Genomic DNA, 14,951 nt, shown 5'->3' with positions numbered 1-14,951 from the left:
AAGAGTTATGAGTCCCCCTAGAGGGAACTTTTAGTACTACAAGCAATGTGATTTTTCTGAAGCATCATCTCCAGGCCCTTTGCATACAATGGATACATTATAACATTCATCATAGAACCTTGGGTCCCGACCAACTTCAAGTCGATTATGGGGGTCCCTTCTGCATTACTCTCCATTTTGGCTTATAGAAAGAGATATAACTGGGGGGAAGGCTCCATATGCCATCACAGTTAACATATCCTTATTTTGCAAAAATCTACAACAACAAAAAAACTAAATGTGATTTATATTTTACATAAATATTTATATAAATATTTTTATATATTAGTTTTTTTTATAAAAAAGATTCTATGCCACCTAAGTCTTAACCTATCTATTCTGTTTGTATCCGATTCTATAATAAAGTGACCACTAGGCTGCGCTGTCCGACTATTTGCAGGAGCCGCTATTCTGTATCAATCTCATCATCTCTGTTAACCCTATATAGTCTACTGAACAAATTGGGGAAAATATAGGAATTATGACCGTGGAAGATCGCCTGCCTGTAAGCGCCAAATCTTTTGAGGTGCAGGTATCATTCGCAGCCTGATGATTCCCGGGCCGACCAGGATCTCTACACACCCTGTGCATCTGTATGAGCAGGAAATGGGAGAGAATGGATGTCAGGACACTGGGCAAGGATACCAAAATAATTCCAGGCTTCCAAAAACAATACATGGCGCACAAAGAGAAGACTCCCCTGGACAGCGCCCTAGGGAAGGAGCCCACCGGGGAGAGCGCAGCACTGACCCAGAACGCTGTGCATATATATATTTATGCTAACCAGCAGGGAGAGCGCAGCACTGACCCAGAACGCTGTGTGTATATATATATTACCCAGCAGGGAGAGCGCAGGGGTGCAGAACTGACCCACTGAACCAGAACACTGTGTATATATACACACACACATATATATATATATATATATATATATATACACTGCTCAAAAAACTAAAGTGAACACAAGATAACACGTCCTAGATCTGAATGAACTAATCATATGAAATCCTTTCGTCTTTACATAGTTGAATGTACGGACAACAAAATCGCACAAAAATTATCAATGGAAATCATTAACCCCTGGAGGTCTGGATATGGGGTCACACTAGTTTTTTGGGCCATGTATATGTCACCCACTAGGGAGAGCGCAGCACTGACCCAGAACGTTGTGTGTGTGTTTGTGTATGTGTATGTGTGTATATGTGTGTGTATATATATATATATATATATATATATATATATACACACACACGTTACCCAGCAGGTAGAGCGCAGCACTGACCCACTGACCCAGAACACTGTGTACAGACACTGTCCACTCAGGAAGAACACTGATTGATAATCAATTTCACATAGAACAGACAACAGGTGGAAATTATAGGCAATTAGCAAGACACTCCCAATAAAGGAGCGGTTCTCCAGGTGGTGACCACAGACCACTTCTCAGCTCATATGCTTCCTGGCTGATGTTTTGGTCACTTTTGAATGCTAATATCTATCTATCTCATATCTATCTATCTATCTATCTCATATCTATCTATCTATCTATCTCATATCTATCTATCTATCTCATATCTATCTATCTCATATCTATCTATCTCATATCTATCTATCTATCTATCTATCTCATATCTATCTATCTATCTCATATCTATCTATCTATCTCATATCTATCTATCTATCTCATATCTATCTCATATCTATCTATCTATCTCATATCTATCTATCTATCTATCTATCTATCTATCTCATATCTATCTATCTATCTCATATCTATCTATCTATCTATCTCATATCTATCTATCTATCTCATATCTATCTATCTCATATCTATCTATCTATCTCATATCTATCTCATATCTATCTATCTATCTCATATCTATCTATCTCATATCTTTCTATCTATCACATATCTATCTATCTCATATCTATCTATCTATCTCATATCTATCTATCTCATATCTATCTATCTATCTATCTCATATCTATCTATCTATCTCATATCTATCTATTTCATATCTATCTCTCTATCTCATATCTCATATCTATCTCTCTATCTCATATCTATTTATCTCATATTTATCTATCTCATATCTATCTATCTATCTCATATCTATTTATCTCATATCTATCTATCTATCTCATATCCATCTATCTATCTATCTCATATCTATTTATCTCATATCTATCTCATATCTATCTCATATCTATCTCATATCTATCTATATCATATCTATCTATCTATCTCATATCTATCTATCTATCTATCTATCTCATATCTATCTATCTCATATCTATCTATCTCATATCTATCTATCTCATATCTATCTATCTCATATCTATCTATCTCATATCTATCTATCTCTCTCATATCTATCTATCTCATATCTATCTATCTATCTCATATCTATCTCATATCTATCTATCTGTCTATCTATCTATCTTACCTTCTATGTGTATATGTTTGTTCTGGCATAACTTCTGAATGGCAGTAGTTATTTCCATTACACTCGGTATACATCTTTCTTATTTGTGAAGTAAAAATATAGTTTAAGGACATCCTGACAGCGACAATCTTCACAGCATGAGAGTAAAACTGTGGAGCGGGACAGTGAAATTATACTTTACCATTATATTGGTCCAGTGGATGATTAAAACTCCCGGGCAATCTCTGCAGCCTGCCAGCCCAGCAGGGAGAAGGTACGGGGCAGAGAAGGATTATTGTGGGCTGATAGAGTGAGGGGGGGGCATAAAAAACCCATTGCGCCCAGCTCTTCTCTCCACCAACATTATCAATAGAGAGAAAGGAAGTCCAAAATACATCTCAGACCAGTGTTTTCAAACCACGGTGCCTCCAGCTGTTGCAAAACTACTACATCCAGCATGCCCACACTCACTGAGACAGGATGAGCGAAGACAGTTCCAACCATACTGACACAGACTGACACGGCCATAACATCTGTCTACCAATGCATGATCCTATCATTACAGGTTTTACCACCATCACTAGTCCTACAGCGCCATCTGTTTTATCCCAGCACAGCTTCATCCATGCATTTCATTACAGTAACTGGACCATGGGATCAATAATCTGACCCACAGAAAATCACTGCTTAATGTGAGGAAGGGGTCAGTCCTGGGTCAGCTGGATGACATCATTACCTCACAGATCCCTGCTCTCCCAGCTCTATCTGTATACTGCTGCTATATCTTTGGGATCCGTATATATAGTAGTTATGCACCTCCCCTCAAGCTCTATCTGTATACTGCTGCTATCTCTATAGGACCAGTATATATATATATAGTAGTGATACACCTCCCCTACAGCTCAATCTGTATACTGCTGCTATCTCTATGGGATTAGTATATATATATATATATATAGTAGTGATACACCTCCCCTACAGCTCAATCTGTATACTGCTGCTATCTCTATAGGACCAGTATATATATATATATATATATATATATATATATATATAGTAGTGATACACCTCCCCTACAGCTCAATCTGTATACTGCTGCTATCTCTATGGGATTAGTATATATAGTAGTGATACACCTCCCCTCCAGCTCAATCTGTATACTGCTGCTATCTCTATGGGATTAGTATATATAGTAGTGATACACCTCCCCTACAGCTCAATCTGTATACTGCTGCTATCTCTATAGGACCAGTATATATATATATATATATATATATATATATATATATATATATAGTAGTGATACACCTCCCCTACAGCTCAATCTGTATACTGCTGCTATCTCTATGGGATTAGTATATATAGTAGTTATACACCTCCCCTACAGCTCAATCTGTATACTGCTGCTATCTCTATTGGATCAGGATATATAGTAGTTATACACCCCTCCTCCAGCTCTATCTGTATACTGCTGCTATATCTATGGGATCAGGATACATAGTAGTCATGCACCTCTCCTCCAGCTCTATCTGTATACTGCTGCTATCTCTATGGGATCAGGATATATATTAGTTATACACTTCTCCTCTAGCTCTATCTGTATACTGCTGCTATCACTATGGGATCAAGATATATATTTGTTATACACCTCCCCTACAGCTCTATCTGTATACTGCTGCTGCTATCTCTATGGGATCAGGATATATAGTAGCTGTACACCTCCCCTCCAGCTCTATCTGTATACTGCTGCTGCTATCTCTATGGGATCAGAATATATAGTAGTTATACACCTCCCCTCCAGCTCTATCTGTATACTGCTGCTATCACTATGGGATCAGAATATATATTAGTTATACATCTCCCCTCAAACAGGGATCCCTGGAATAGGGATCAGTATGGCTGAAGCCCCCACGCCTGCCACATCAGTAAAAAACAGGTAAACACAAGGCATATACAAGAACTTCTACATTATTCTCTAATAATAATCTATGCTGCACTATATTAGAAAATACAATTCCCTGGAGTGCTTCTTTAACCCTTCCATTGATTTTAATGACTTTTGGCCCTAAAGGACAGAAATATAAATGTTACCAATGTTACTTATCACTGGGGAAAGGACAGGATTTATGATTATGACGTAACTGATGTGACATGCCCCACCGTCCGCAGCGTCCGGCATGCCCCACCGTCCGCAGCGTCCGACATGCCCCACCGTCCGCAGCGTCCGACATGCCCCACCGTCCGCAGCGTCCGACATGCCCCACCGTCCGCAGCCTCCGGCATGCCCCACCGTCCGCAGTGTCCGACATGCCCCACCGTCCGCAGTGTCCGACATGCCCCACCGTCCGCAGTGTCCGACATGTCCCACCGTCCGCAGTGTCCGACATGCCCCACCGTCCGCAGTGTCCGACATGCCCCACCGTCCGCAGCGTCCGACATGCCCCACCGTCCGCAGCGTCCGACATGCCCCACCGTCCGCAGCGTCCGACATGCCCCACCGTCCGCAGTGTCCGACATGCCCCACCGTCCGCAGCGTCCGACATGCCCCACCGTCCGCAGCGTCCGACATGCCCCACCGTCCGCAGTGTCCGACATGCCCCACCGTCCGCAGCGTCCGACATGCCCCACCAGGTTTACAAGATGAAGTTTACTTGTTGCTAAGCAGAGGGGGGGTCATCGCCCCATTTTACGAGGATGGGACGCCATCTGCTTTTCTTGTCTGTACAAAAGCCGACAGTTCATCTGGGGACAATATAGGAATTGAGGGGGGGGGGGGGGGGGGGGTTGTATATTTATATGTCTGTGACCCAGCTTTCCCAGATGCGGTGCTTGTTAAGAAGAAATTTAGAAAGTGGAGGATCCATCACTGCATAAATATAGATGAGGAGACGCCCAAAATACTCACTGTGCCGAGACAATCAGGGACCGCGATGGGGACTGTAATGGCGGCATCCATCATCTGTAGGGGCTGGTGCACACAGGCTGTAGACCAGTGGTCTTCAACCTGCAGACCTCCAGATGTTGCCGTTGGCTGTCCGGGCATGCTGGGAGTTGTAGTTTTGCAACATCTGGAGGTCCGCAGGTTGAAGACCACTGCTATAGACCCTGAAAACTTTTTTTTTTTTTTAATCAACTGGTGCCAGAAAGTTAAACAGATTTGTAATTTACTTCTATTAAAAAATCTTAATCCTTCCAGTACTTATTAGCTGCTGAATACAACAGTGAAAATGATTTTCTTTTTGGAACACAGAGCTCTCTGCTGACATCACGAGCACAGTGCTCTCTGCTGACATCTCTGTCCGTTTTAGAAACAGAGCAGCATAAGTTTTCTATGGGGATTCTCTCCTACTCTGGACAGTTCTTAAAATGGACAGAGATGTCAGCAGAGAGCACTGTGCTCGTGATGTCCCATTTAATCCTTCCAGTACTTATTAGCAACTGTATGCTACAGAGGAAATTATTTTCTTTTAGAATTTCGTTTTTGTCTTGTCCACAGTGCTCTCTGCTGACACCTCTGTCCGTGTCAGGAACTGTCCAGAGCAGAATAGGTTTGCTATGGGGATTTTCTCCTGCTCTGGACAGTTCCTGACACGGACATCAGATGTCTTCAGAGAGCACTGTGGACCAGACTAAAAAAAAATTAAAAAGAAAAGAATTTACTCTGTAGCATTCAGCTGCTAATAAGTGCTGGAAGGATTAAGATTTTTAAATAGAAGTAATTTATAAATCTGTTTAAAGGGGTACTCCCGTGGAATTATAATTTTTTTTTTTTTATCAACTGGTGCCAGAAAGTTAAACAGATTTGTAAATTACTTCTATAAAAAAATCTTAATCCTTCCAGTACTTTTTAGGGGCTGTATACTACAGAGGAAATGCTTTTCTTTTTGGATTTATCTGATGTCACAAGCACAGTGCTCTCTGCTGACATCTCTGTCCATTTTAGGAACTGTCCAGAGCAGCATATGTTTGCTATGGGGATTTTCTCCTGCTCTGGACAGTTCTTAAAATGGACAGCAGAGGTCAGCAGAGAGCACTGTGGTCGTGACATCAGAGAAATCCAAAAAGAAAAGCATTTCCTCTGTAGTATACAGCCCCTAAAAAGTACTGTAAGGGTAAAGATTTTTTAATAGAAGTAATTTACAAATCTGTTTAACTTTCTGGCACCAGTTGATTTAAAAACAAAAGTTTTAAACCGGAGTACCTCTTTAATACATACACAGGAGAGCTGAGTTTGTCATCTGGCACAACCTGTACTTTTACATTGGCCTGATGGTTATAAAAGATACAGTAAAGTGACAACACCGCCTCTGCTACATTTGTATATATCAGTGTTTCCCAACCAGGGTGCTTCCAGGTGTTGCAAAACTACAACTCCCAGCATGCTCGGACAGCCTTCGGCTGTCCGGCATGCTGGGAGTTGTAGTTTTGCAACAGCTGGAGGCAGCCTGGTTGGGAAGAACTGGTATATACTAAAAGTGTACTGCGGTGGAAAACTTTTTTTTTTTTTTTAATCAACTGGTGCCAGAAAGTTGAACAGATTTGTAAATTACTTCTATTAAAAAATCTTAATCCTTCCAGTACTTATGAGCTGCTGAATACTACAGAGGAAATTCTTTTTGGAACAAAGAGCTCTCTGCTGACATCTCTGTCCATTTTAGGAACAGTTCCTAAAATGGACAGTTCCTAAAATGGTGATGTCAGCAGAGAGCACTGTGCTCGTGATGTCAGCAGAGAGCTTTGTGTTCCAAAAAGTATTCAGCAACTAATAAGTACTGGAAGGATTAAGATTTTTTAATGGAAGTAATTTACAAATCTGTTAAACTTTCTGGCACCAGTTGATTTAAAAAAAATAAAAAGTTTTCCACCGGAGTACCCCTTTAACAATAACAAGAGTGTGCATTGCAGAACACGGTAATATAACAGGAGCCACTGCGAGAGAACAAAGTCTGGAGCCCCCACTGAGCAGCGTCTGTCTGAAGCGGGGAGTAAGTGACCGCTCTCGAATGCTATCGCCCCCATTGTCCTCGCGATCCTTGTAACGTGAAGCCGGTGTAAGGGAGATGCCTTCCCGATGGTGAACTCCTTCTTCTTTAGAAGTGCCAAGATTTGTGTTTTATAGAGGTCGCCATTAAAACACGGAAAAAGGGGGAACGCGGCCCAGGGAAAGGGAAAACCACAGCTTTTCAATGCAGCGAATCGCCGCACAATATCCGAAAAAGAAGAGGCGGCGGCAGGGGGGTTAAATATCAGGGAAAACACAGCAGATCAGCAGACTGTCTGCAGCCGTCTCCAGAGAGACACCACAAGTGCCAGCTGGACGGGGTCACCGCACTCGCACCTCGGGGCCGCTCAATGAAAATTCTGACTTGTTAAAAAATAAAATAAAAAGATAAGAAAAAATAAAAAAACTATAAAACAAATAATAAAAAATTAAAATAAGTCATGCCTTAGTATACAGATAGATCTGGAGGGGAGGTGTATAACTACTATATATCCTGATCCCACAGAGATAGCAGCAGTATACAGATAGAGCTGGAGGGGAGGTGTAAAACTACTATATATCCTGATCCCACAGAGATAGCAGCAATATACAGATAGAGCTGGAGGGGAGGTGTATAACTACTATATATTCTGATCCTATAGAGATAGTAGCAGTATACAGGTAGAGCTGGAGGGGAGGTGTATAACTACTATATATTCTGATCCTATAGATATAGCCGCAGTATACAGATAGAGCTGGAGGGGAGGTGTATAACTACTATATATCCTGATCCTATAGATATAGCCGCAGTATACAGATAGAGCTGGAGGGGAGGTGTATAACTACTATATATCCTGATCCCACAGAGATAGCAGCAATATACAGATAGAGCTGGAGGGGAGGTGTATAACTACTATATATCCTGATCCTATAGAGATAGCAGCAGTATACAGATAGAGCTGGAGGGAAGGGGGAATAACTACTATATATTCTGATCCTATAGAGATAGTAGCAGTATACAGGTAGAGCTGGAGGGGAGGTGTATAACTACTATATATTCTGATCCTATAGATATAGCCGCAGTATACAGATAGAGCTGGAGGGGAGGTGTATAACTACTATATATCCTGATCCTATAGATATAGCCGCAGTATACAGATAGAGCTGGAGGGGAGGTGTATAACTACTATATATCCTGATCCTATAGATATAGCCGCAGTATACAGATAGAGCTGGAGGGGAGGTGTATAACTACTATATATCCTGATCCCACAGAGATAGCAGCAATATACAGATAGAGCTGGAGGGGAGGTGTATAACTACTATATATCCTGATCCTATAGAGATAGCAGCAGTATACAGATAGAGCTGGAGGGGAGGTGTATAACTACTATATATCCTGATCGTATAGAGATAGCAGCAGTATACAGATAGAGCTGGAGGGGAGGGTATAACTACTATATATCCTGATCCCATAGAGATAGCAGCAGTATACAGATAGAGCTGGAGGGGAGGTGTATAACTACTATATATCCTGATCCCATAGAGATAGCAGCAGTATACAGATAAAGCAGGAGGGGAGGTGTATAACTACTATATATTCTGATCCCATAGAGATAGCAGCAGTATACAGATAGAGCTGGAGGGGAGGTGTATAACTACTATATATCCTGGTCCCATAGAGATAGCAGCAGCAGTATACAGATAGAGCTGGAGGGGAGGTGTATAACTACTATATATCCGGATCCCATAGAGATAGCAGCAGTATACAGATAGAGCTGGAGGGGAGGTGTATAACTACTATATATCCTGATCCCATAGAGATAGCAGCGGTATACAGATAGAGCTGGATGAGATGTATATAACTACTATGTATCCTGATCCCATAGAGATAGCAGTAGCAGTATACAGATAGTGCTGGATGAGAGGTATATAACTACTATGTATCCTGATCCCATAGAGATAGCAGTAGCAGTTTACAGATAGAGCTGGATGAGAGGTATATAACTACTATGTATCCTGATCCCAGAGATAGCAGTAGCAGTATACAGATAGAGCTGGATGAGAGGTATATAACTACTATGTATCCTGATCCCAGAGATAGCAGTAGCAGTATACAGATAGAGCTGGATGAGATGTATATAACTACTATGTATCCTGATCCCATAGAGATAGCAGTAGCAGTATACAGATAGAGCTGGATGAGAGGTATATAACTACTATGTATCCTGATCCCAGAGATAGCAGTAGCAGTATACAGATAGAGCTGAATGAGAGGTATATAACTACTATGTATCCTGATCCCAGAGATAGCAGTAGCAGTATACAGATAGAGCTGGATGAGAGGTATATAACTACTATGTATCCTGATCCCAGAGATAGAAGTAGCAGTATACAGATAGAGCTGGATGAGAGGTATATAACCACTAGAGATCCTGATAAAGCACCTACTAGAATACTGAAGAGGGCACTGTTATGGTCTGAGACCTAGATACAGATAGTGGATCAGTGCCAGTGAGATGCTGATCAATGTGTTCTGTCACTGCGGGAGACCAGGGTCCTTGAGCCTGTGAGTCTGTGGGAACCAAGAAGCCCAAAGTCATATAACAAATAACCACACTGAAGAAACAGGACCTCGCCTCTGAGCGCCCTGCTACAGGACTGATACCAGATCGTCCGCAAGCCTAAGGAGTCAAGCTACAGCAGCCTAGCGGTGAGTGCGGGTACCTGCTTCTTCATTGTGGTTATTTACTATATATCCTGATCCTATAGAGATAGCAGCAGTATACAGATAGAGCAGGAGGGGAGGTGTGTAACCTCTATATATATATATATATGCTGATCCCATAGAGATAGCAGCAGTATACAGATAGAGCAGGAGGGGAGGTGTGTAACCTCTATATATATATATATATGCTGATCCCATAGAGATAGCAGCAGTATACAGATAGAGCTGGAGGGGAGGTGGATAACTATAGAGATAGCAGCTGCAGTATACAGATAGAGCTGGAGGGAGGGGGTGTATAACTACTACTGTATATATCCTGATTCCATAGATATAGCAGCAGCAGCAGTATACAGATAGAGCTGGCGTGGAGGTGTATAACTACTATATATCCTGATCCCATAGAGATAGCAGCAGTATACAGATAGAGCTGGAGGGGAGGTGTATAACTACTCTATATCCTGATCCCATAGAGATAGCAACAGTATACAGATAGAGCTGGAGGGGAGGTATATAACTACTATATAGCCTGATCCTATAGAAATAGCAGCAGCAGTATACAGATAGAGCTGGAGGGGAGGTGTATAACTACTCTATATCCTGATCCCATAGAGATAGCAGCAGTAAACAAATGGGGATGGAGGGGAGGTGTATAACTTCTATATATCCTGATCCCATAGAGATAGCAGCAGTATACAGATGGGGATGGAGGGGAGGTGTATAACTTCTATATATCCTGATCCCATAGAGATAGCAGCAGTATACAGATAGAGCTGGAGGGGAGGTTTATAACTATTATATATATCCTGATCCCATAGTGATAGCAGCAGTATACAGATAGAGATGGAGGGTAAGTATATGACTACTATATATCCTGATCCTATAGAGATAGCAGTAGTATACAGATAGAGCTGTTAGGGTTCTGGGAGCCTGCAGGAGGGATATAATAGGCGATGATGTCATTTTGTAGGAAGTCAGCGGACCCAGGACTAACTACTTCCACTGTGATTTCCTGTGTGTCAGGCTAGTGACCACATGACCCAGTTACAGTAGCGGTAGTGGCGCTGTAGGACTGGTGATGGTGAGTGTGCACACCTGGAGTGATTCATTACTTTCAATGGGCCATGCCGTTCCTCATTTCCCCTGTGGTGGTGCTGTAGGGGTTTTGCACACTTTCGGGGGCACTGTTGTATACAATGAGGTTCCTGTTTGCTGACGGACCCTCATGCTTTACAGTGCGGCTGAATTGCAGCGATGAATGAGAAGCCTGAAGACTTGGCAGAGACTTATTGTGGTTTAATTTCTAAATATGAAGAAAGGAATTGGTGGCGACCACGAGGGTAATTAACCGGGTAGACAGAGAAATTACGGCTGTAGACGCGGCTGCTCTGCGGTGAATAACAGCGCTCCCTGCCTAACAAAGGGCGCGCGCCGCTCCTCTCATCTCATACTCCACCTCTCGGCAATAATATATGTTATTTACTCCACTTATGTCTATGTAGAGTTCAGCATTCTGATATGCTTAAAGGGATACTCCACTGGCCAGCATTCGGAACATTTAGTTCTGGACGCTGTGTGCGCGCTGCGGGGGGTCGGCCACGTCACACCACGCCCCCTAAATGTGGAACGCACACAGCGTTCGGAACTAAATGTTCCAAACGCTGGCCAGAGGAGTATCCCTTTAAAAGGGTACTCTGGTGGAAAACAATTTATTTTAAATGGACTGGCGCCAGAAAGTTAAACAGATTTGTAAATTACTTCTATTAAAAAATCCAGTACTTATCAGCTGCTGCATGCTCCACAGGAAGTTGTGTAGTTCTTTCCAGTATGGCCATAGTGCTCTCTGCTGACACCTCTGTCCATGTTAGGAATTGTCCAAAGCAGGAGAGGTTTGCTATGGGGATTTTCTCCTGCTCTGGACAGTTCCTGACATGGACAGAGGTGTCAGCAGAGAGAACTGTGGTTAGACAGAAAAGAAATTCAAAAATAAAAGAACTTTCTCTGTATTATACACCAGCTGATAAGTACTGGAAGGATTAAGATTTTCTAATAAAAGTAATTTTCAAAACGGTTTAACTTTCTGGCACCAGTTGTTTTCCACCGGAGTACCCCTTTAATGCACTGTCAGGTCACATGACTGACAACAGAACGGAGCTATACTGCTGTCTGTTTCCAAGGGAAACCAGTAAAATATAAAGAAACAATATAGAAATCTACAGAAAATAACTCAAAGTCAGTAAATGAACATCACAGCAAAGTATTTACACAGCGGTTCCACCAATCACAGGACACCTACCCTTTACCATCCAATAACTCCTCTTCATCTTCCTCCACATCGGACGCAGGGCTGGTGCGGGGCGGACATGATCGCGTGGAGACGTTACGGGCCAGGATGGATCCTGAGAGATACAAGTAAAGTCAGAGGTAAGTAATAGTGTTCTACACCACAGAGCATTGTATGGGACGTTTTATATAGTATCTCATGTTTAACTATTTCATATCTATTTATCTATCTATCTCACATCTATCTATCTCACATCTATCTATCTATCTATCTCATATCTATCTATCTATCTATCTATCTATCTATCTCATATCTATCTATCTCATATCTATCTATCTATCTATCTATCTCATATCTATCTATCACATATCTATCTATCTCACATCTATCTATCTCACATCTATCTATCTCATATCTATCTATCTATCTATCTATCTATCTCATATCTATCTATCTCATATCTATCTATCTATCTATCCCATATCTATCTATCTCATATCTATCTATCTCATATCTATCTATCTATCTATCTCATATCTATCTATCTATCTCATATCTATCTATCTCATATCTATCTATCTCATATCTATCTATCTATCTCATATCTATCTATCTATCTATCTCATATCTATCTATCTATCTATCTATCTCATATCTATCTATCTATCTCATATATATCTATCTCATATCTATCTATCTCATATCTATCTATCTCATATCTATCTATCTCATATCTATCTATCTCATATCTATCTATCTATCTCATATCTATCTACCTATCTCATATCTACCTATCTCATATCTATCTATCTATCTCATATCTATCTATCTCTCTCATATCTATCTATCTCATATCTATCTATCTCATATCTACCTATCTGATATCTATCTACCTATCTCATATCTATCTATCTCATATGTATCTATCTCATATCTATCTATCTCATATCTATCTATCTCATATCTATCTATCTCATATCTATCTATCTCATATCTATCTACCTATCTCATATCTACCTATCTCATATCTATCTACCTATCTCATATCTATCTATCTCATATCTATCTATCTATCTCATATCTATCTATCTATCTCATATCTATATATCTCATATCTATATATCTCATATCTATCTATATCATATCTACCTATCTCATATCTATCTATCTCATATCTATCTATCTCATATCTATCTCATATCTATCTATCTCATATCTATCTATCTCATATCTATCTAACTCATATCTATCTATCTCATATCTACCTATCTCATATCTATCTATCTCATATCTATCTATCTATCTATCTCATATCTATCTATCTATCTCATATCTATATATCTCATATCTATCTATATCATATCTATCTATCTATCTATCTCATATCTATCTATATCATATCTATCTATCTCATATCTATCTATCTATCTATCTCATATCTATATATCTCATATCTATCTATATCATATCTATCTATCTATCTATCTCATATCTATCTATATCATATCTATCTATCTCATATCTATCTATCTATCTCATATCTATATATCTCATATCTATCTATCTATCTATCTATCTCATATCTATCTATCTATCTCATATCTATCTATATCATATCTACCTATCTCATATCTATCTATCTATCTATCTCATATCTATCTATCTATCTATCTATCTCATATCTATCTATCTATCTATCTCATATCTATCTATCTATCTATCTCATATCTATCTATCTATCTCATATATATCTATCTCATATCTATCTATCTCATATCTATCTATCTCATATCTATCTATCTCATATCTATCTATCTATCTCATATCTATCTACCTATCTCATATCTACCTATCTCATATCTATCTATCTATCTCATATCTATCTATCTCTCTCATATCTATCTATCTCATATCTATCTATCTCATATCTACCTATCTGATATCTATCTACCTATCTCATATCTATCTATCTCATATGTATCTATCTCATATCTATCTATCTCATATCTATCTATCTCATATCTATCTATCTCATATCTACCTATCTCATATCTATCTACCTATCTCATATCTATCTATCTCATATCTATCTATCTCATATCTATCTATCTATCTCATATCTATCTATCTATCTATCTCATATCTATATATCTCATATCTATATATCTCATATCTACCTATATCATATCTACCTATCTCATATCTATCTATCTCATATCTATCTATCTCATATCTATCTATCTCATATCTATCTATCTCATATCTATCTAACTCATATCTATCTATCTCATATCTACCTATCTCATATCTATCTATCTCATATCTATCTATCTATCTCATATCTATATATCTCATATCTATCTATATCATATCTATCTATCTATCTCATATCTATCTATCTATCTCATATCTATATATCTCATATCTATCTATCTATCTATCTCATATCTATCTATATCATATCTACCTATCTCATATCTATCTATATCATATCTA

The 14,951-nt window shown here is 39.7% G+C and overlaps 1 protein-coding gene across 4 annotated transcripts in view; it reads right to left on the bottom strand.

Moving 5' to 3' along the window:
• Positions 1 to 14,951, bottom strand: part of PLEKHG5 (pleckstrin homology and RhoGEF domain containing G5) — a 351,187-nt gene that overhangs the window by 136,792 nt on the left and 199,444 nt on the right. For 3 of the 4 annotated variants that reach the window (XM_056544819.1, XM_056544817.1, XM_056544820.1), the window contains one exon: positions 12,468 to 12,570. In XM_056544819.1, the coding sequence (XP_056400794.1) occupies positions 12,468 to 12,570 (103 nt within the window). Of the gene's footprint in view, positions 1 to 12,467; positions 12,571 to 14,951 lie in introns of those variants that run through there. The other variant, XM_056544822.1, reaches the window with a different exon arrangement.

The sequence above is a fragment of the Hyla sarda genome, chromosome 10 (assembly GCF_029499605.1).
Source record: "Hyla sarda isolate aHylSar1 chromosome 10, aHylSar1.hap1, whole genome shotgun sequence".
In the NCBI taxonomy this organism is placed as follows: Eukaryota; Metazoa; Chordata; class Amphibia; order Anura; family Hylidae; genus Hyla; species Hyla sarda.
This window is presented reverse-complemented; position numbering and strand designations above follow the sequence as displayed.